This window comes from Zootoca vivipara, chromosome 6, assembly GCF_963506605.1.
Source record: "Zootoca vivipara chromosome 6, rZooViv1.1, whole genome shotgun sequence".
Taxonomy (NCBI): Eukaryota; Metazoa; Chordata; class Lepidosauria; order Squamata; family Lacertidae; genus Zootoca; species Zootoca vivipara.
Genome location: NC_083281.1, coordinates 68,227,885 through 68,249,519, shown reverse-complemented (window position 1 = coordinate 68,249,519; position 21,635 = coordinate 68,227,885). Strand labels below are relative to the sequence as shown.

The window sequence follows — 21,635 nt, the reverse complement described above, 5'->3', positions numbered from 1 at the left end:
GGTGAACAGGAATCTCCTTAACCAACCAGGTGCATATGGAGAGCCCATTAAAGACTTCCGCCCTGGTGACCCCAAGGCTGCTCAATTTCTCTCCCCCCCCCTTGCTTTTCTGTTCTGGAGTGCTCTAAATCCTATAGGACTGTTCCATCCATGAAACTGAGCTGCATATTAATGAATTAAAAAGCCACAGGGATAAGACAGTATCTCTCTGTTTCTGACACACATATACACCATTCCTGCTATTCCTGGCTTTTGTAAACTTTGTGCTTTATGCATCTGTGTGTTTTAGTGGGCTGCCAGGTTTTTGAAAAGTCTATGGCAAGATGTGAAAGAGAAATAGTTGTCTTTGGGGAACCGTGCGAAACAAAGCAATGATAGATTCGTTAACGCTGGTTTTTGCTCAACAGAAAATAGTCAAACACTCTTCTTGCCTGAGACAAATCGTTCATACGATCCCTCCCACTGGTTTAAGACAGAACAATCAAGTTCAAATAACGGTTTTACTTCACTCAGAAGAAGAATTTACACTGCAAAAAACCCATTACTTGAAACAAAAGAGAATAAGGAATGGGGAGATCATTCATACACCATTCCTAAATATCTTCTAGATGGAGCTATAAACACTAAAAATAGGGGTTCAGTTGTATCCACTAAAATACTAACAGCATAAAGGAGCTGCTTGATAGAAATCTACTGGGTTTTCACTCCCCCCCTCCCACCCCCTTCCTCAGGAAGATTAGTTTGTAAACAGAAGCCTCAAATACAGCTTGTGCTGATACTTGGAATACAAATAAGATTCCAACAATGGCTGAACAGAACGAGGATTTTATAAACCAAAGGTTGGATGATGCGGAGCTATACCAAAATTGTCTAGCTGGCGGGGGAGTCTGCTCACCGTTAAATATCGGCATAACCCCTATTTACCGTACTCCATCCTACTTAACAACGCTTACGGCCGCGTCTCATCGATATGCCTTCCTTAAAGCTAGGTTCAATGTTTTTCCAACTAATGTGCTGAGACATAGATTTACTAAGGGCCAAGTCTCTTCAATGTGTGCTTGCGAAATGAAATCAACTGAATCTTTACACCATGTTATGTTTATCTGCCCTATGTACAGTTCGGCTCGTGCTAGTATATTAAACTCCATAATCCAGCCTATGGCTGATAATCCAGTTGACCTTCAGCTAGCCTGGGTTCTTCAAGATGTGGACCCTTATATCACTCTACAGGTTGCTAAATTCCTAACAGCCGTCCTCTCGTACAAGAGACGGAATGGAATGTTAGCTGATTATTGATAGTTATAAGATTTTTTTTTTTTAATGACATCAGATATTGATTTTAGTTAGGCGCCTAAATTTTTAATCTTAATCTTAAACCTTCCTTCAAGATATGTTTTTTGAATTGTTAATATTTGTCCTCGTGAGCTGTGAATTGTGTTATATTATCTGTGGTTTGTATGAGTCTGTGGTTTTTATTTGATTTGTTTTGTTGTGTTGTGTTTTATGATGGGCGTACAGCCGAATAAACATATTTGATTTGATTTGAACGAGGATTTCTCAGGCTTTCAAAGAGAGTGTCGTGATCTGGAGATACATGAGCTTTACTGTTCTGAGTATATACTGCACAGCTGTTGGAAGTGTTTTGGCAACAACCCTGCTTAAGTAGGGTTGTAATATTTAGTTGATTACCCAGGTTGATTTATTAACACCATTTTGAGTGACTCAAGAAGGTGCCCCTATTAATTTCCATAGATGCCCTAGGCAGCCTTGTTCCACTGCTGAACTACTCTTGCGGTTAGAAATGTATTCTGAAAGTTGCCTCTCCTGAGCTTGAAGCCATTGCCTCTTTCTAGTCTATGGGAGACAATATGAATTATAAAGTTGTCACATGTGACAAGGAGTGCATGGGGGTTCACTGTAGTAAAGTACATAAGGGTTTAAAGGGAGACACAAGCCTGCAAACATTTAGGGCAGGTATCTTCAGCCTTTTCAGCACCAAAGCTTTTAACCCAAACATGCATTTATTAAAAAAAATTCCTTCAGTAGCACCTTAAAGACCAACTAAGTTTTTATTTTGGTATGAGCTTTCGTGTGCATGCACACTTCTTCAGATACCTTCAGATGCATTTATTAATCTTTTATCATATATTTGCTCCTCTTGTGACCCACCTTTGATCTGGCCATAACCCACTCATGGGTTTTGACCCTCCGGCTGAAGACCAATGATTTAGGGAGCTGGCTCACATCTCTCTAATGAGCATCTGGCACATCTCCAAATATACAGATGTTAATGTAAAAAGTTTGAGAGGCTTAATTAAGCTTATGTCAAAAACTGTACCAGACTATCCAGGAGTTGGAATCTAAGGAAGTGTAGTGTGTATTCTAAGCATCAGTGATTAGCATGTAAAAGCTAATTAGGTTAGGCACATTTCCTGGGTTGTGCATTGGACATGGTAATCCTAGCCAAATCAGCAAGTGTTAATGAAGTCAGGCAAACGTCTTTGTGAGGTGACTGTCTGGGAGGGATTAACCATTAGGAGTTCAAATAATAAAAAGAAAAAGGTGTTAGAATGCAAATGACAAAGGCCTCCCTCCCTCTGTCAATAAACAGGGCTTTGTTTAGGGAGGGTGGAGTGCGTGATCAGGTAGCAGAGAGAAGCAATTAAGCTGGGATGTGCCCTGCAGAACAATAGAGGCTGCAGAGAAAGAATGTTGATGCTGTTACTATGGAGGAAGTTGGCGTGTTTGGGGCTGCTGCTGCTGTGAGCCCCTCCATTGAAGGCTTCAGGTTGTATATAGGTGTAAATAAACCTATAAAGACACCACAGTCTCCACAAGGCATAGGCAAACTCTGGCCCTTCAGATGTTTGGGACTACAATTTCCATCATCCCTGACCACTGGTCCTGTTAGCTAGGGATGATGGGAATTGTAGTCCCAAACATCTGGAGGGCTGGAGTTTGCCTATGCCTGGTCTCCACTGTACCTCATTTTCCAAAGAAAACACAAGAAAACACAAACCCTAGGTGAGTGCATGGAAAACTTCAAGTCTCACACACCGCTCAGCGGAGAGCGTGGAATGCAATAATAATAATAATAATAATAATAATAATAATAATAATAAAGCATTAGCTGTAATTTGTATCCCATCTTTTTCTCCAAGAAGCTCTAGGTGGTGTATGAGGTTCTCTTTCTCCTCACTGAATATCCACAACAACCCTGTGAAATAGGTTAGGATGCACATTCCTCATTTGTACATTTATGGTTTCATTTCTTATTATTCATGAATTTCATAAAATTCATACAACGCTTGACTGCCCAAAACCTCAAAGTGGTTTACAAAGAAGATAAAACAATAAAATTATCATTAAGAAAAACAATTGAAGATGCACAAATGTTAAAATAACAATAGGCTAAAGCCAAATTAAAACTCACACCAACTTTCTACTGCAGCATATGTGGCTGCTGCTGACATCTGGCATGGCCCTAATTGTTGTCCCTTTGGGGCTAGATTTGGATCTTTGTCATTTCATCTGATGTACAAAATATGAACATGGTTTAATTTAATCTGCGCAAACAGAAGCTCAACATACCGAATCCAATCCTGGTTTAGATAGGTAGATGACACTCTTCTGACAAGCTGAATCAGCACAGGCTGGCAGCAAATGCTCAGTCTGTCCGTCACCATCTGGCAAAAGAAGAGGGAGATAAAAATAATTCCGCAAAGGAGAATAAAAAAGGTGTTCTTTTTATCGTCAGGGAAGAACAATGTGCACACACAAGAAGACAATGTATTTTGATACATGTAAACAATAGAGGTGTCAAGATAATTAACCAGATAGCTGTAATGCTTAACTTTGCCGGCCTGTTATCTAGTCTTTCCGTCAAGATTCTCCCTTGTCAAATGCTGAAGCTGATTTAGATTACTAATATGACACTGACTTGCAACCCAAGAGGAGTGAGGTGAGCCTGACTGCTCCATTTCATCCCCAGGGTAGTACATAATATTTAATCACTTTATGACTGAAAAAAATCCAACACATGGGCCTTGGATACAGGGACCATTTTTGAGATCCAAACTCTGGTTAGGATTGAACACCAATGCAAACAGAATACTGCACCACGGCTACTCCTGAAAAGGGCAAAGCAACTTGGGGGGACACACCCTGAAATCTAAATAAGCTCCTAAGCTTATAAAGTTTGGGACAGCAGATCTACATTTGGTCTTAGACCTATGCACAAAATTTTATTGATGAATTGATAATTTCATTCACGCCCCCTTTTCTTCATTGAGGAGAAGTTGGGTAACAATACCCCTAAGACAAAGGAAAATACACGACCCAGCACCATCGCCATGGCCTTATTCTCACAAAGAGCCTTTGGCAAGATCAAGGCCAAACCGTTTCAAACTACCAAGGTGGGAGACTCACATTACTACAGACTTTTTGTTTGTAAAAACAAAAATTGAAGGTTTGTGATTACAGGTGTGTATGTGGTGGTGGTGGTGACTTGCTACACACAGCAAACTAGATGTCAGGGAAAAGGCTTTCAGTTTGGGCTCTTTGCCAGCATGAACAATGGGCTGGGTGAAACTGCTTCTATATTCCTGCTATTAGGATAACCTTTAATTAAATGGAAACTGCCAGGAACTTATAAACACTCCAAAGTATACATTTCCTTTACTATGTGATAAACTGATTCCATTATGAGTAGTTATGAGAATTATTCATCTATAGGAGAGACTTTTAATACAGCAATTAAAGCCCCCCCCCCAATACTACAGATGCCTCATTACCTGTAAATGCACACTAAAATGGTGTTTTGAGCCTGCACTTTCGTTACATAAGTGTTATGAGTTTGTGGGAGCCAGACTCTTCTAATTCCTGGATCCAGCAAGTGTTGAAAGCTAAGTAAGCTAGGCTAGTTTCCTCATCAGGTGATCGCCCAGGGGATGGGCCATTAAGAGAAAAAAGGATTAAAGGCGCTCGGTATAATATGGCGCATGGATAAGGCCCCCTCCCTCAATAGTTAAAGCCAGAGTTTATAGTAGTAAATAAATTTACTACTTGGAGAGTTGAGTCCTTGGAGAGTTGAGAAAATCAAATGAAAAGATTCCAAGAGCTCTGGCCAGGTAGTAGATTAATTTTCAGAAAGTTTTAAGTTGATAATAAGACAAATTCCAGCACCAATCTAGTTTTTAGAAATCCAGGACCAGGCCCTGTTTCGGTTTATTCTTCACCAGCTCTAGTTTCATAGTTTCAAGGTCAAAGTGTGATCCGCTTTGACCTTGAAACTATGAAACTAGAGCTGATGAAGAATAAACCGAAACAGCTTCTGAGAGTTTATAGTAGGTGTGTGTGATGTCACCGAGAAGGAAAGCAGCAAGGAGCAGAGTTTGGTGTCATGTGAGCTAGAAGCTTGAGAAAAAGCTGCAGACTGGAAAGGCAGAGAGAGCGCCATGGCTTATTTCTGCTGTCAATCCAAGGCTGTGGGCTATGGGAGAAACAATACCCTTTTGGGGTGTGGATGCTGTGAACCCCTCCATCGTAGGCTCAGGTTGTATATATGTTTAAATAAACCATATGCCATAAAGACACCACAGTCTCTGCTGTGCCTCATTTCCAGGAGAAAACACGAACCCTGGGCAAGCGCCTGAAACCCCTGGAATCTCACACTGCTTGGAGATTGGGGTGGCGTGCGGCAATTATTAGAGAATCAACTTCACAAGGAGGTCAGTGGTGTACTCTCAAGACAGGCAAAACTTGTGTCGTGGGCATTAGCCAGCATTCTGTTTCTGTTCTGCCGCCCACTGAGATAACTTTTGTATCACTGTTCAGATTAATTTTCAATTTAAATAAAACCCTCCCAAGGCTTTGTCCTTTTTAATTAGGGATGTAAATACCTCAGCAGGAGGTGGCAGGGATGGGAAAGGAATTACAGTAACACAATCTCTCCACCTTGGCCAACTTATTAAAATAGGACAAGGCAGCCCCTGCAGAGCTTCCTAATGAAAATATGTTAGCAGATGCTAAAACAATTTAAAGATTTAGCCAGCTAAAAGATGCGATAACCACAAATAATTTTAGGAGAGAAATTTGAGGCAGAGAGTCCACTGACCTAGTGCCAAAAATGAGGAAATACAAGAAAAGGGACACCGATTTACATAAAATGTACATACGTTTTATGTGCACATTTCAAAATATGATTATTTAAGTAGAAATACATCTTGTCATAGTGATGAAGACTGTGACTGGGTCAACATTTTTCTTGGCTTTCCATGACTGAGAGCTAGGCAGTTGTACACATGAACCTCACAATAACGACAAGTCTAAGTACAGTGGTACCTCGGTTTTTGAACGTCTCCATTGACAAACATTTCGGTTTTCGAATGCCGTAAACCTGGAAGTAAATGCTTTGGTTTTCAAACACACCTCGGAAGACGAACATGCCATGCGGCTTCTGCTGAGAGCAAGATCCTGAGGCCCAGCTGTTGGCTACTGAGTTTTTGGTTTTTGAACGTTTCAGAACTCGAACGGTCTTCCAGAATGGATTACGTTCAAAAACTGAGGTACCACTGTATATTTTACATCCTGCAGAAAGCATTTCTAAATTATATAGCCTTACAGTCTGACTCATGTAAACATTCTGGGCATGGCGTTTCATATGCTTGCCTCCACTTTTAAAAAACCGAATTAAATCAAATTATGCAGAATAAAAGCATATTAAAAGCCAACTGTGCCTTTCCGACAGACTTAAATGTTACCTTGAATATTCAAAAGGAGAGTTGCATTTTCTGCTTTTATCCATGAATTTTAAAAAAACACACCCCCATCAAGCACCCACCCCAGCTATTTGTAACCTCGACTAGATGTTTCAGTGTTTCCCCCCACAGGAAAACTATGGAGCAGATCCTGGTTTTACCCACCGTCTAGTCATCTTTAGTGATTATTTTGTTTTTAAATTAATCGTTATGGCTAAAAATAAACAAACAGAACTGAGAAAAAACTATTTGTAATGGGAACATAAAGGCACGTAAAATCCTTTATCACAAGTTTTGCCCCTTCTTGTAAGAGACTGAATCAGTGGAAATGAAAAGGGATTGCTTTAATGCAGAGTTAGTTTCGAGTTTCACTTAGTTTCGAGTTAGTTTCACTTCCAAAACCTCACCAAAGAGGGAGGAAACTGAAGATTTTTTTTTTTCTCAAGACTGAAACAACGGATGGGATATACCCAACATCAGTGTTCCAAATCGAGCTTCCAAATCCTTTTCCAGGAGATGAATGCTTCCAAAATTGCAGCCATCTCTAGAAATTACTGGCAACTATATTAAATGATTTTAATCAATCGCAGTGCTAACCACTTTGCATGTAAATATATTCTAGACATTTGCATGCGTTGGAGAGAATGCAATTCAATGAAAATGACTCATAGATGAAAATTTCTAATTTACCCATTATTAATGCTCATTGTTGAACTGAAGTGGCTGAAATAATATTTTCCAGTTTTCTTAATGCTGTAGTGCTGCTTCATAACCAATTTTTACAAGAAAATTAAACTGATGAAGAGGAATATTGTAGCAGATGAACAATACAGATATTAAAGATGAATTTTATTTGAAGAGGAGCTAACAGCACATCACAAAGGGAGCAGCTTTTTGCAGGGGGGGGGGGTTGGGGGTAGTGGAAAGAAAGACCTGACATACTGAGGCTTTAATCCCTCTGTCATTTCCTGGGGAGCAAATAGGTCTTTGGGGACTTTTGTGAAACTTAAATTGCTCCAAACAATTTAAGAAATGGGCAACTTTGGTTTCACGAAAGTCCAAAAAAGAGCCACAAGTGCAGCAGGTGCAGTGTCTAGATAATGACATAAGATCATCCCTGGGACAAGGGGTTCAGATTAAAGGTCCATCTCTTCCAGTATCCCTCTACCCACAGCAACCAACAAGCCACCTCTGGCAATTCCACAAACAAGGCAAGATTCCTCTGCTGTGGTTGCACCACGACAATTTCAAGGACACTGCCTGCGAACATGCAAATTCAATACAGGCGCAATTCTCTCCGAGAGTAAACTGAGATGGTCCGTGCTAGCAAACGCAGACCCTAAATAAAGCATAAAGGGCAACTCACTCCCCCCATTCAATCTGATTGAGGATAGAGAACACTCAGCAGCCACTGAACGTTGGGTATCAATTGGAAAAGGGAATACCGGTAGACATAATGGAACATACTGAAGGAAGTCATGTTTAGAGGTGAGGTCTCAGTTTTCATAACTGATGTCCACTGAAATACTTATCCCCCATTAATGTTATGAATTCCCTTTCAGTCACCTAAACTATCAATCACCACACATTAATTCTGCTGTATGAAGAAGTCTCTTTTGTCTCTCCTGAGTCTCCAGCAAACAAGTTTCATAGAATGATGTTCTAGTACCGTGTTTCTCCAAAAATAAGACACCGTCTTGTATTTATTTTTCTTCAAAAACCACACGGTGGCTTATTTTCAGGGGATGTCTTATTTTTTTAAATTAAGTATGGCACAGATTAACCTACAAACTTATTTTCAGGGTATGGCTTATTTTCGGAGAAACACGGTATGACTACCAAGTTGAATGCAGTCCTCCAACCATTTGGTGGCCTAGTGGGGCCCACTTCCTCTTTTGGCTGCTTGCCTAAGTTCGCAGAAATGGAGCAGTAGTGGCTTCATGTGGCTTAGAGGACCCTGAGGTGGGTAGGTCTGCTTTAAATTGCCTTTCCCACAAACTCCCCCTTTTCTTTGTCCACTCTGGTTGGCCATGAGCCTACAGCTGGTCTGAAGACCCTTTGGTATAAACTAGGGCTGGAACCTAAAGCATCAAGTAAAATATAGGTGTATTTCAGTTCTCTGAATTTCTAATAACAATCACACCAAAATTGTTATGCTTACAAAGCCTTGGGATGAGAGCGAGAATGCCTGTGCCCCCACTTCTGAATGAATCATTGACACATAAACTTGTTCCCCCTTGCCACAACTCCTCGCAGAAGTTGGATTCGGAGATGTTCACAACAAGAGAAACAATGCTTTGCTTTCAACCTAGGACAGGCATCCCCAAACTTCGGCCCTCCAGATGTTTTGGACTACAATTCCCATCTTCCCCAACCACTGGTCCTGTTAGCTAGGGATCATGGGAGTTGTAGGCCAAAACATCTGGAGGGCCACAGTTTGGGGATACCTGACCTAGGACTTTGTGAGGGTAATGTAGACAGAAAAGCCGACCTTACGTTTTAAGGGGATGTCCGTGGTGCCTCTGCAAATAATGCCACAATGGGGCCCATCTAGCAAGGACTTTCCTTTTTTTAAAAAAAAGAATACTCTTGACGAATATTCCACATTAAAGGAGTCTCTTCGTATAAAGATGGAACTATGCACGCTAAGTAGCCCCACTGACCTCAGTGCATCCTAACTGCTCCATCTGGGCTGTGTGTGTGTTCTCTTGAGTGCTTTGCAGCTGGTAGCTGGACATACGCACACAGTAACAGACCATGCTATTAAGGGGCAGAGTAGATGGACCGGCATCAGATCTGTGAGTTTCTATGTGATTTTGTCGCAACTCTGCAGGAAAAGAATGTGTTGGAGGTCTGATATTTTAAAAGCAAGGAGAATGCACAGGGAAGGAACAAAAATGATCTCCCTTGCTTGAAGTTCATCTTATCTTCTTCTCCCCACACAGTATGCCCCCTCTTCACCCCTAATGCTTTTCTCCACAGCTGAGCTCAGATATGGAAAGGACTGGTGATTTCTGCAATCACTGTCTTTGTGCCTCTTTTGCTGCCAAAAAGCAGCCCCCTCCATCCATTTTTTCTGGCAATTGTGGCAGAGCCACATGTGACAAACAAAAAACCGCCACTGCTGCTGCTTCCTGTTTAGCCCTAAGAGCAGCCCTCACTCCTTAGGGAAAACGCATCTCGGCAAAAATTATATCCTATTATGGAGGTCCAGCGCTGTCAGGTGAATAATTGTGGCACTGTAACCTATCCAGTTTCATCTGTGGCAACGGAGGACTTTTCCCCCCCTGCAGCAAGCTGATTAATTTTACCCCTTCAAAGCTGACACAAATATAAGATATCAGATGCTGAAATATATCAATGCATGTTTTGCATCCACCTCTAACATGTTATAAATGCTTTTATGATGTATGCAAGGAAGCCTAAGAGTTACTTATTTAGAACATCTTTCCCCCTGCTTCTACAGCACTCGAGGCAGCTTTGTTAAGGACTTACCAACACAAACCTGTACATATTTACTCTGAAAAGTCCCATTGAGCAAAATGGTGCTCACTCCTATGTAATCGGGATTGGGATAACAGCCTCAGCAACTATATTTGAACGACATTTGCATATTTGTCGTCAGATTTTGTTTCAGTTGAGACACCAGAATATTGTACTGCTACTACCGTATGGGCCTTCTGGGGGTTCCCTCACTGCGAGAAGCAAAGCTACAGGGAACCAGGCAGAGGGCCTTCTCGGTAGTGGCACCCACCCTGTGGAACGCCCTTCCATCAGAGGTCAGAGAGATAAACAACTACCTGACATTTAGAAAATACCTAAAGGCAGCCCTGTTTAGGGAAGTTTTTAGTCTGTGATATTTTAATGTATTTTGATGTGTGTTGGAAGCCGCCCAGAGTGGCGGGGGAGACCCGGCCAGATGGGCGGGGTATAAATAATATATTATTATATTATTATGCCTTTGGCAGGATAAACCTACACTAAATTGAAGGACCATACCTGTATATAACCTTGTGGTGCTTTCTGCCCCCAATGTTACAGATATATAAGCTATGGAATTGATTTACCTCATGAGAGAATTCCTGCTACCCATCAACACTACAGAGATTCCTGTTGGAACTTCATGGGGATAAGTGATATTGACCTGCTGCATGAATAATATGCCTGCGATCCAAAGGACCACCCACATTTTGGGGATTTCAAGGGCCTCCAGTCATAGCTTTGTGCTGCATAAAAAGCCACCCGTGAAGGTCAGGGGACTGTCTGGTGGGACACTCAATGTGGTGAAGGGACTGCAGCCAGAAGGGGAAATGGCCAGAGCCTCAGATGCAGAGCTTTTGAAACAGACAGGCTTATACGGAGGGATATATTCCCATAGTCAACCTGGTCCCAAGTTGTCAAAAGTGTGATGGGAGGTAGGGTCAAGGCTAGCACTCAGCTATAGCATTACATCAGTTCCCGTGCCATTTGCCCAATCCAAACGCATGCAGACCGACTCCCACATGACTCCAGGCTTTTCAATTTCATGGTTACGGAGGAATCATGTGTTGGACAAAAGACCAAATGAGACTGGGTGAGGCTTCACATGCATCCTGCACAGCTCTCTGTTATCTATTATTGAATAATAATAATAATAATAATAATAATAATAATAATTTATTCATACCCCACCCATCTGGCTGGGTTTCCCCAGCCACTCTGGGCGGCTTCCAACAGAAATATTAAAATACACTAAGCTTTGAAGCTTTTTTAGCTTTCCTTTCATGAAACTTGTGTGTTAGTTCCATTCTCTCTCTAAATGCATTTGTCTCACCTTTTGTCCTAACCAGTCCTTTGAATGCACAAATGCAGCACTGCCACCAGGACTATACAAACCAAGCAAGCTAAATTGAAGACTTCAATCTGACAGAGAGTAAAACTGGGTTTCCTGGGCACGGAGCAATCAGCTTTGATAAGGGTGCATTTCAAAGGCCATAAATGTATGCTCTTTGAAAGCACCTTTGACCACCCAAATGTCTTACATGCTGCCTTCAGTACCAAAGAAGCTTTTCATGTTGTAGCTCAAGCAAAAATGGCTATGGGCCAGCTTCTGTGAATGTGCTTGACATCCAGAATGAATATGAATATGACTGTACTGCTGCATAGGGAAACACTATGCAGATGGTGAACATGGATGGGAAAAGGGACCCAGGCTTAAGTGGTGTCTGGTTCAACTACCCACTCAACAGCTGAGAAAAAAACAGTTCAGTATTTGCCCATGCTACACCATTTATGGATCCTGGCATGCAAATGTATCCTATATTTTACTCAAGTTCAAAATCAAGCATGAAACAAAATCATCACAGAAAACAGGCAGGGAGTATCAAAGCAGAGATCCTGCCTGAATTATCAGTCTAAATATTTTGCACTGAATTAACTTTATTTTTAACTGCATGTAATTTAGTTCAGTCAAGGGAAAAACGTTGTTTCATGGCAGTGGAAAAACTTTAAATGGCATTAATGTACATTTACTCAAATGGCTACGTGACGTAAGTTGCAAAATACAATTACAAAAGACAATTAAAATTTTTATATCAAATTCATTTTGCAGAAGACAGTAGAAAAATGTATGTTCTGTTGCTTCTAAAGAATTTATTAAAAATGTTTTCTATTCTATTCTCCATTTCATTACATTCCACAGAATAAAATAAAAGAAGAGCAGGATGATTTATTGCTCCAAAAATATTATTCGTACATACTCAGAAGAAAAGATTTTTATCATCCATTTGCAAAGTTTGAATGTTTGTAAATTCTCCCTGTCTCCCTGCTAGATTACAGTATAGCATCCAAAACAAACAAAAAAGTACCAAAACTTCCTTTTTGAAATGTCAATTTCAATTTTTATTACAGCAAAAGCCAGCAATACTTCCTTTTATAATAATTCCCTCCAACTGAGCCAAAGTGTCTTTGTTGCTGTATCTTGTTAAATTCATTCAGGTACAACTGAACATATGGAGGTTATTCATCAGGCTTCCACTCTCACATATTCCAAAGGTGATATTTGCAAGGCGCCTAGGCAGGCGTATCTGAATACATGTAGGCTTCTGTACATGTGATCTAGCATCTTGGAAAACAGCCTGGGATTGAGAGTACAGAGGCCTACATGTAGTTGATTGCGCATGCACAAAATCATTGCGGACGGCATCTTTAAGCATGTGGGGGCTAAGGGCAGGGCCACCAAGGTAGGAATACCATATTGGTTTGAATATAAGCTGCACCCGAATATAAACCGTACCTTTAAAATTGGAGGGGTGAAAAGAAAACAAAGAAAATATACCCGAATATATGCCGCTCCCTTCCTCGCTGCTCCTGGCTGCATCCTGGGGAAGCCACGGTGTGTTGCCAGCAGCCTTTTGCCTTCCTCACTCTCTCCCTTCCTGGCCTTGGGGGAGAGGATGGGGAAGTATTTGTGGGGTGGGCACTGCTTCGCTAAGCTGCCCCGCGCTCCTGGCTGCATACCGTAAGGTCACGAATATAAGCCGCCCTTTAACTTTTCACAGTCAGAATTTGGGGGAAAAGTGAGACTTATATTCAGACCAATACGGTATACCGTACGGACAGGGTTAGAGTGAGGAGCGGATACATCCTTTCATCAGTTAGAAAGTTAGCAAGGCTGGGGTATGCGAGTCTAACAGAGAAAAGGAAAAGCAGAAAGGCACTAAAAGAACGGAGGTCTCTGCTTTATTAAACCCAACCTCTTCTGAACTGAATTCTTATCCACAGGCACTCTTAGGCATAAGAAATTTTCAGTCTTTAGTCTCCAGACTCTCTTGCCCCTGGCAATCTCTACACATCTTTCAATGCATTCCAAGTAACAAAACTCTTCAAAGCTGTAAGCGCTTTCAGGAGAAGGAAGTTTTGCACTTCTTTTTCAGTATTTTATTTATTCGCAACACTGAAACTGTTAAATTTTTGTCAGGATTCTTACTTTAAAATGATAACAAGAAGTAGAACTCCAAATGGCACATTGCATATATAAAGTGTATGTTGCAAAAGGTTTGTTTCAACACTTCCTGAAATCCAAGTTAATTTTATACTTCCTTGAAATATGGCAGATTTCTAAAATTACAGTGCAGCCTTTGGTGATATTATCCACTGCTGTTAGCTATAACACTTGGAGAGATGAAATTCGATTCCAGATTACCTCTCTTTCTTACATCTTTCAAAATAAATGTATCTGACATATACTTTATGCTTATTAGTATTCATGGCATTTTTTTAGCACCATCTGCTTTGGGGGGAATCATTAACAGCTTTCTGTACCAGGACAATGTAAAACTGAAGCAGCATGGACAAAAGAGAGTTTAGATCATTCCCCCCTCCCACCCAAATCAAATCTCATGGGTATTCTTTCTTTCAAAATAAAATAAAAGACAAGGGGGGAGGAATTGCATGCAGATAATTATTTGAGTTTTGCCTAGATGTTAATGAGCATTCTAAGTTAACACTATGGCAAAAAAGGAGGAAAAACACAATTTGATCCTATGGCCCTGTGCTTTGTCTGTTGTAGTTAAATGTCTTCAGCAACCCCACCAGAGGCCAACCACAGTTATATGTGTGAAAGGTATTTGCTTAGTTCCTCATTCTAGTCAATGAAGGAAACCTTGGATTTTCTGAAGCAAGATTTTTTGACTTGGACCTGAGTCGACGTGGGTTTCCTCCAAAACGATCTTGAGCTGAAGCAGCCTCCCCACTGCCCCCAAATAGGATCTGAACCTAATCCTGACTTTGGCGCACATCCTTAGTAATTATACACTTAACTGAAACAAACAAACCAACCAGCATGCCAACCCCAACCCCACCCCCGCAAAAAACCACTCCTAAGTTATGCATAAAATTTTTGTGAAGCTCTCTTCATGGCCAACTGGAGGTTCTGACTTGCCACAAGAGACTATATGAATGGCCACTGACAATTTGCTAACTACTGGTACAGTGGTACCTCTACTTACAAATTTAATGCGTTCTGAACACACATTTGTAAGTCGAAAAAATTTGTAAGTCGAATCCCATAGGAATGCATTGGGAGAAAAAATTCGTAAGTAGAAGCAACCCTATCTAAAAATTCATAAATAGAAAAAATCCTATCTAAACTGCATCCAAGATGGCGGACACAGCTCCATTCGTAAGTAGAAACATTCGTAAGCAGAGGTACCACTGTATTATAAAAGTTAACTCTCAGAGGATGCCCTACTTAAAAAGAAATATAGATTATTTATATAAACCTATGTGTTTAAATTAGGATTGATGGAATAAAAAAAAATGCATTATCTGTCATCAATAAAATTAGAGTTAAAGAAAAAGACCTTTCGGATTAACATAACAACATAACAACATAACATAACAACTACATTTTAGGCTTTAAAAATATACACAATGATTCCCAAAAGCTAAGCTATTGCTTAAAAAGTACATTTTGCTGGTCAAAGATTTACATATAAATTACGTATTCCCTTTGTTCTAAAGCTTAGTGAAACAACTGGCAATTATAACTATTAAGAATGTTAACACATTTCATCAATGTTTTTATAAGCTACTTTAATTAATTTAAATGTTTCTCATGCATGACAGAGTTTTATAGGCAGTTTATCTGTTAACGTCTTGTAAATGAATGCCTTAGGTTTGTAGAAAAGGTGGGGGTTTTTTGAAAAAAAAAGCACTATAAATCCATTTGTTAAGTCAACAAAAGAGCTTATTGCGTATGTGCTTTGTCGCGCCACCCCTCTGCACTGGCAAATGTCAAGTTTTTCGGAAAAGTAGAAAAGAACCTCACCAAAATCAGCGAACACTGATTGCCCAACAACTTTTACATCTTTGGGTTTACTCTTCATATGTGTAGCTTTGGAAAAATTCCCATCCTGTCAGAGATAAATAAAAAAGTCAAAATATTACCCGAAGTAATCTATAAACAACTCAGCATAAACAAATCATCATAAAAGTAGAACTTGCTATTTTCCGGAACCAATATAATTCTGTCTTACTTTGTTTTGTTTTGTTTTATGGATCTTTATGCCACACTTCAGTACAATGGCCATGCAAGCATTTACTTGGATTTTCACACCTGATGATTTGCAAATCATTTTTAATTATGATTTTGATTTGGGGGAAAACCTGTCTGAAAAATGGCTCCAGTGCTAATTAACAATGCATTTTCCCAACTTCTTTGTAGTGGATGCAATCCCTGGAGAAGAATTATGTTACCCATATCCATTTTCTCTACTACTAGAACAATTTGGTCACCACCCAAAAGGGTAGTGGCAGGAGAACACCACATACACTATACCAAAATAGCCACCTCCTGAATATTCATTCACATCTCCCTCCATCTCCTTCCAAATAATCACCGCAATAAGATCTGTAGTGATCAGAAGAGGAAACCCTGAGTAGATGGCTTTTGAAAAGCAACATCACTAGTAGTATGGGATGCTCAGATGAGCTACCTGAGACTATAACATACCCTGCTGCACCCTGGGAATGGGAAGGGACACAATGCAGTGTTCTTAGATGTTCTCTGACTCTCTGGGTCAGAGGTGGTTCCTTAAAGCACAGCATGAAAGTTAAGAAACAAGATAAAAAAAATTCCTTCCAGTAGCACCTTAGAGACCAACTAAGTTTGTCAGTGGTATGAGCTTTTGTGTGCATGCACATGAAAGTTCACACCAATGACAAACTTAGTTGGTCTCTAAGGTGCTACTGGAAGGAATTTTTTTATTTTGTTTCGGCTATGTCAGACCAACACAGCTACCTACCTGTAAATGAAAGTTAAGAGTTATGGTACTTGCCTTTGGCTCTGGACCAAAAAATTGACCCCCTGATTATGGCAAATCAAATAGAAGTTTATTGCTGAATAGGAAATCAGCACATGACAATTAGTAAATAAAACTTTTGACTGCATTGTCGCTGGAACATGTCCTGCACAAGTCACACTTCGGGGAGCCTTGCACAATTCCTATTCATTGCAGCAGGGTCTTCCAAGCAGATGAGGTTTCTGGTAAGCTGTAATCATTGACGAGGTGTTGATGATCCTGTTTCTCTTGTACATGTAGCCACTTCAAAATGAGCTGTGATAAAACTAGGAAGACTCCAATTAGCCATAGTTTTTCATTTTGTCTGAAAAAGGAAACTAGGCATTGGTGTAGGATCTTGGCTTGATCCAAAGTTTCTAATCATAGTTTTCAAGTTCAGACAAAATGGGAAACTGTGGCTAATGAGAGACTTCCTGGTTTAACTGTGGCCCCCAGGAAAGAAGCAGCAGCAAAGAGGCTCTATGCCAGGCACCCCCAAACTGCGGCCCTCCAGATGTTTTGGCCTACAACTCCCATGATCCCTAGCTAACAGGACCAGTGGTCAGGGACATACCTGCCAAGTACCTCTCTGATAAATAAAGGAACCGGACCGAAAGTAGCATACCGGAAGTACGCACCAGAAGTCGTGCTGCAGCCATTTTGGAAGTGGGCAGAGCAGCATCAAAAGTCGCTTCTGAGCATGCTCTGCCCAGTTCCAAAATGGCCGCTGCGCCAGAATAAACCGGGAAAAAACAAAAAAAACCCAATTTTTCCGGCTGGGGACAGCTGGAAAAATGGGGGTTTCCCGGGGAAAACGGGAGACTTGGCAGCTATGGTCAGGGATGATGGGAATTGTAGTCCAAAACATCTGGAGGGCTGAAGTTTGGGGATGCCTGCTCTATGCACTGGCAAAAGGCTTGCACATATTCATGGCATAATAAACCAAGATAATCTGAACTGGGTCATTGTGCATCAAAGCTGGTTCCAATTTTGAACAACTTTATTTCAACACACCTGAATCATTAATGTGAATAATCCATTATAATAATGTTTGAGTGGCTTTGAAAACAATTTGGATTTTAAACTGCAGTCTCCCATTAACTCAGAGTGTGTTTTCATGTACTTTAGTCATGTGGAAATTATTAGAACTGAAAAATTGAATTGTCTTCTAAACACCGTTGAACTCCTGTAACACTTCAAGTTCACTGAGGACACATTTATGTTAGATCTTTAAAAAACTGAAAAACAATATGCCAATGTTTTCAGAGAACTAGGAAATGTGAAGCACAGGTACTTCTGCAGAATAATCTGATCAGTCTGAAACAAAAAGGTGTGTGGGGTGTCAGGTAACCCCTCCATCCTTTCTACATGGCAAACTCAGAAACAACTTGAAGTGTCAGTCCTTAAAAATGATGTTCAAGTATCCGGGCATTTTTTTAAAAAGAGATTGTCATCAGAGTTGATTTTCTTCCTCTTGATATTTAATTTATTTCATAATAAGCAGGAATTGTAAGAATTATACTGACTTTGTGGTTAGCCACTTGTCCTAAGATGGGTGATTCCTATTTTGCAACACACCAAATCGCACTGGGATGTCTTCCCTGGGAATTAAACAGCTGGGAAGAAGCCTGGATAAATCACCAAACTATCTTTTGCCATTTCTCCAAGGAAAAAAATTCAGCCATGTTTAAACCTAGACAAATGCCTAAAGGCAACAAAGAATGAGTACTGTATTGAAATCTTTTTCTTTTTCTTTGTAAGCCATCATGCTGACAAATTAAATGACAGTAATCTCATACAACAGATGACATCACTACAGGAGCCCTGTTAACGCACACATTAGGGCAGACTGATTGGTTTAATTGGCAGTCATGCTGAAATCCTGCCGAGGCAGGGATGCTGAGTAAAACATTGCCTCTAAGCAATCTTTGAAGTCTGAATGCGCTGAAGTTATATTTACTATAATGACAACTATTTATCCTTGAAATCAGTATGATCAGACAACCTCTTCATTTAACAGGCCCTAAGCACGCTTTTATTTTTATCTATTTTTTCTGAGCATGCTTTTATACATTTTTTAAAAAATTATATCCTAAAACATTTACATATAAGCTTCTTTACCTGATTAACCCAGATTTCAAACTGAATTTCATTGGACGGTGCTAATGTCGTAAGAAACAAATCTGTAAAGATAAAATAAAGGACAAAGTCAACAGGAGACCAAGAAATGTATCATTTACATTTTGCTTGAGTATTTAATTCAGCCTAGGTACAATTAATTCTAAATACATTGGCTCCCAGTACGTTTCCGAGCACAATTCAAAGTGTTGGTGCTGACTTTAAAGCCCTAAACGGCCTCGGCCCAGTATACCTGAAGGAGCGTCGCCACCCCCATCATTCTGCCCAGACACTGAGGTCCAGCGCCGAGGGCCTTCTGGCGGTTCCCTCACTGTGAGAAGCAAGCTACAGGGAACCAGGCAGAGGGCCTTCTCGGTAGTGGCACCTGCCCTGTGGAACGCCCTCCCATCAGAGGTCAGAGAGATAAACAACTACCTGACATTTAGAAAATACCTAAAGGCAGCCCTGTTTAGGGAAGTTTTTAGTCTGATATTTTAATGTATTTTGATGTGTGTTGGAAGCAGCCCAGAGTGGCGGGGGAGACCCGGCCAGATGGGCGGGGTATCCACGGAGATACCCCGGAGAGACCCAGACAGATGCCAGAACACTGTTCCAGGGCCTGGGACAGGGGGACCCTGACTGACTCCAGTTACAAAGGCTGAGGCTGCTGAACAGACTCTTGGGTTGGGGACTTGGAGAGAGTTGTTGTTGTTGTTGTTGTTGTTGTTGTTGTTGTTGTTATCTTAGATCTTATTATGATTTATGTGGCACTTGCTTCAGCTTGTTGGTTTACTATTCAATGTCTTATTTATTGTTTATCACTACTTTTGTTATGTTTGTAATTATGTAATATTTTTCATGTTGTAAGCCGCCATGTGCATGGTTTTGACTATGGAAGGGCAGTATACAAATAAAAAGATGTATGATGCAAAGAACCACTTAGAGATTTCAAAATATTAAATGATTTATAAATAAACTTTTATATAAATAAATACAAACATACGGAGAGAAGGGGAAGTTGAAAACACACCCACCTCTTACACCCAGAGCAACTCTCCGATTCTTTGCAAGCAAGTCCAGAATTTATTTTTATTTATTACATTTATATCATGCCTATTGCCCCAAGGACTTGAGGCAGCACACATCCCCTCTCCTATTTCATGCTCACAACAACCCTGTGAGGTAGGTTAAGCTGAGAGACAGAGTGACTAAGAAACCTTCATGGCTGAGGGGTAATCTGAAGGTGCGTCTCCCCAGGGACTAGAAGCTTGACACCCTTGCCCATTCTTTGCCAACATGATGCTTTCCAGGTGTTGTTGGACCTATCAGCCGCAGCCAACACAACGTGGCATCCTGCTTAGGGACAACTGTAGTCAAGCGGTATATAAATTGCTTGAATAAAATAAATTATTTAGAGATCTTTTATTTCAACTTTCTAAAGAGAAACTCCCAAAGCAGCGTGCCATATTTTGAATTAAAAAATACACATTAACAAAACTATACAAGTTGGTATCTGCATTGGATCTGAACAAACTGTGTTTAAAATTATTTTTATATAAGCAATTGCTTCCACTGTTTTTATACATGCAACAATTTTATTTACAGCTGGATTCAAATACCTACTGTAGCAACAAGCCCTAAACTGGGATAAGCTGAATGTACAAATGTGCACAAAGATCAGTGGACATCTATTTTAAAACTGCTCAGTGGAGCTGCACAGATGCCTGCCTGGGCAAAGGCAAACAAGTCAATACTATTATTCTAAAGGTGGGGATCACAGACTGAGAGGTAAGTGATTAGCACAAGGCCAGAAATGAGAAAGATTCTGCCATTGCTACTAGGGAACTTGACGTGCTTGCTGATCAACTGCAAATCATCCAGAGATTTCTTAGTTGGATCCTGATCTACCTAGGATCCTGATCTACCTTTGGATCCTGATCTACTGTCTGCTGCTGCTGCTTTAGGTGCAAAGGGCTGTAAGGTTCAATTGCGCCTGGAAGCACCCAGCATGATATTGATATTTGATACTGAGGAAATGTGTTCCATGCAGCTGGTCACTACCAATACACTACCTGCCTTATTTTGCGCCACAGAGGTTATTCTTGGAAAGGTTCAAACACATTTCCCCTTATTTCTGTTTCTATGTGTGGTATAGAGACTTACAAATCATTTTTCTGCATCACTTCAGAGGTGAGGTTCTCTACTCCCTAGTACTTTAAAAAACACGGATGTCAGGAAGCAGTGCAATAGTAGAAACCAACAGAAGCTCAACCACGTGTGAACAGAAAGTAGGCGGCTTCGCTGTACACGGTTGAATCCAAATAAGTCATCCAATTAGGACTTTTGCTCATGCAACCCCAGCCTCTCCTCCTCCTGTGCTCTCCTCTAATCTATATTGGGGTTTCTCTAACCCTCTGGAGCAGATTTGGGTGGGGGAGAACAGGAAGAGGAGAGGGAGGGGAAGCTCTGCTGGGCAAGAAGAGGCCCTTGTACAAATATACTGGTCTTCAACTGGTGGGTTGGGACCCGCTAGTGGGGGTCTGCAGCTTGATCCAAGGTGGGTTGTAACAAGAGCACCATCACCATGCAAATGTTCAGTAAAATATTAAGAAATGGGCTCTCAAATGCATGTTTGGGTTAAAAGTGGGTCCAAAAAAGTTGAAGTTACCTGCACTAATATAATAAAGTCTTTTTTAAAAAAAATGTTTTTATTAAAGATTTTCTTGAGTAACAAAAGTACATACATAGAGAAGTACAACTGTTTTCAGTTCATAGAGTCCTTTCCACAGATCAGTTACATCCGATGGATACACTAATGTTATAGACAGTATGATGTTGGGGGAGAAGAGTGGTGGGAAGAGAATGCGGAGGAGAAAGTTCATTGTTTTTGAAGCTTGCTAAAAGCTTTTATGATTAGGCAAGCATGTCCTGACATGTA

At 40.6% G+C, this 21,635-nt stretch overlaps 1 protein-coding gene across 1 annotated transcript in view; it reads right to left on the bottom strand.

The window, feature by feature from the left end:
- Nucleotides 1-21,635, bottom strand: part of ITFG1 (integrin alpha FG-GAP repeat containing 1) — a 110,578-nt gene that overhangs the window by 65,871 nt on the left and 23,072 nt on the right. The window contains exons 7-9 of the mRNA XM_035117352.2: nucleotides 18,701-18,762; nucleotides 15,568-15,652; nucleotides 3,592-3,686 (exon numbers count right to left, since the gene is read on the bottom strand). Coding sequence (XP_034973243.2) covers nucleotides 3,592-3,686; nucleotides 15,568-15,652; nucleotides 18,701-18,762 — 242 coding nt within the window. The remainder of the gene's footprint in view (nucleotides 1-3,591; nucleotides 3,687-15,567; nucleotides 15,653-18,700; nucleotides 18,763-21,635) is intronic.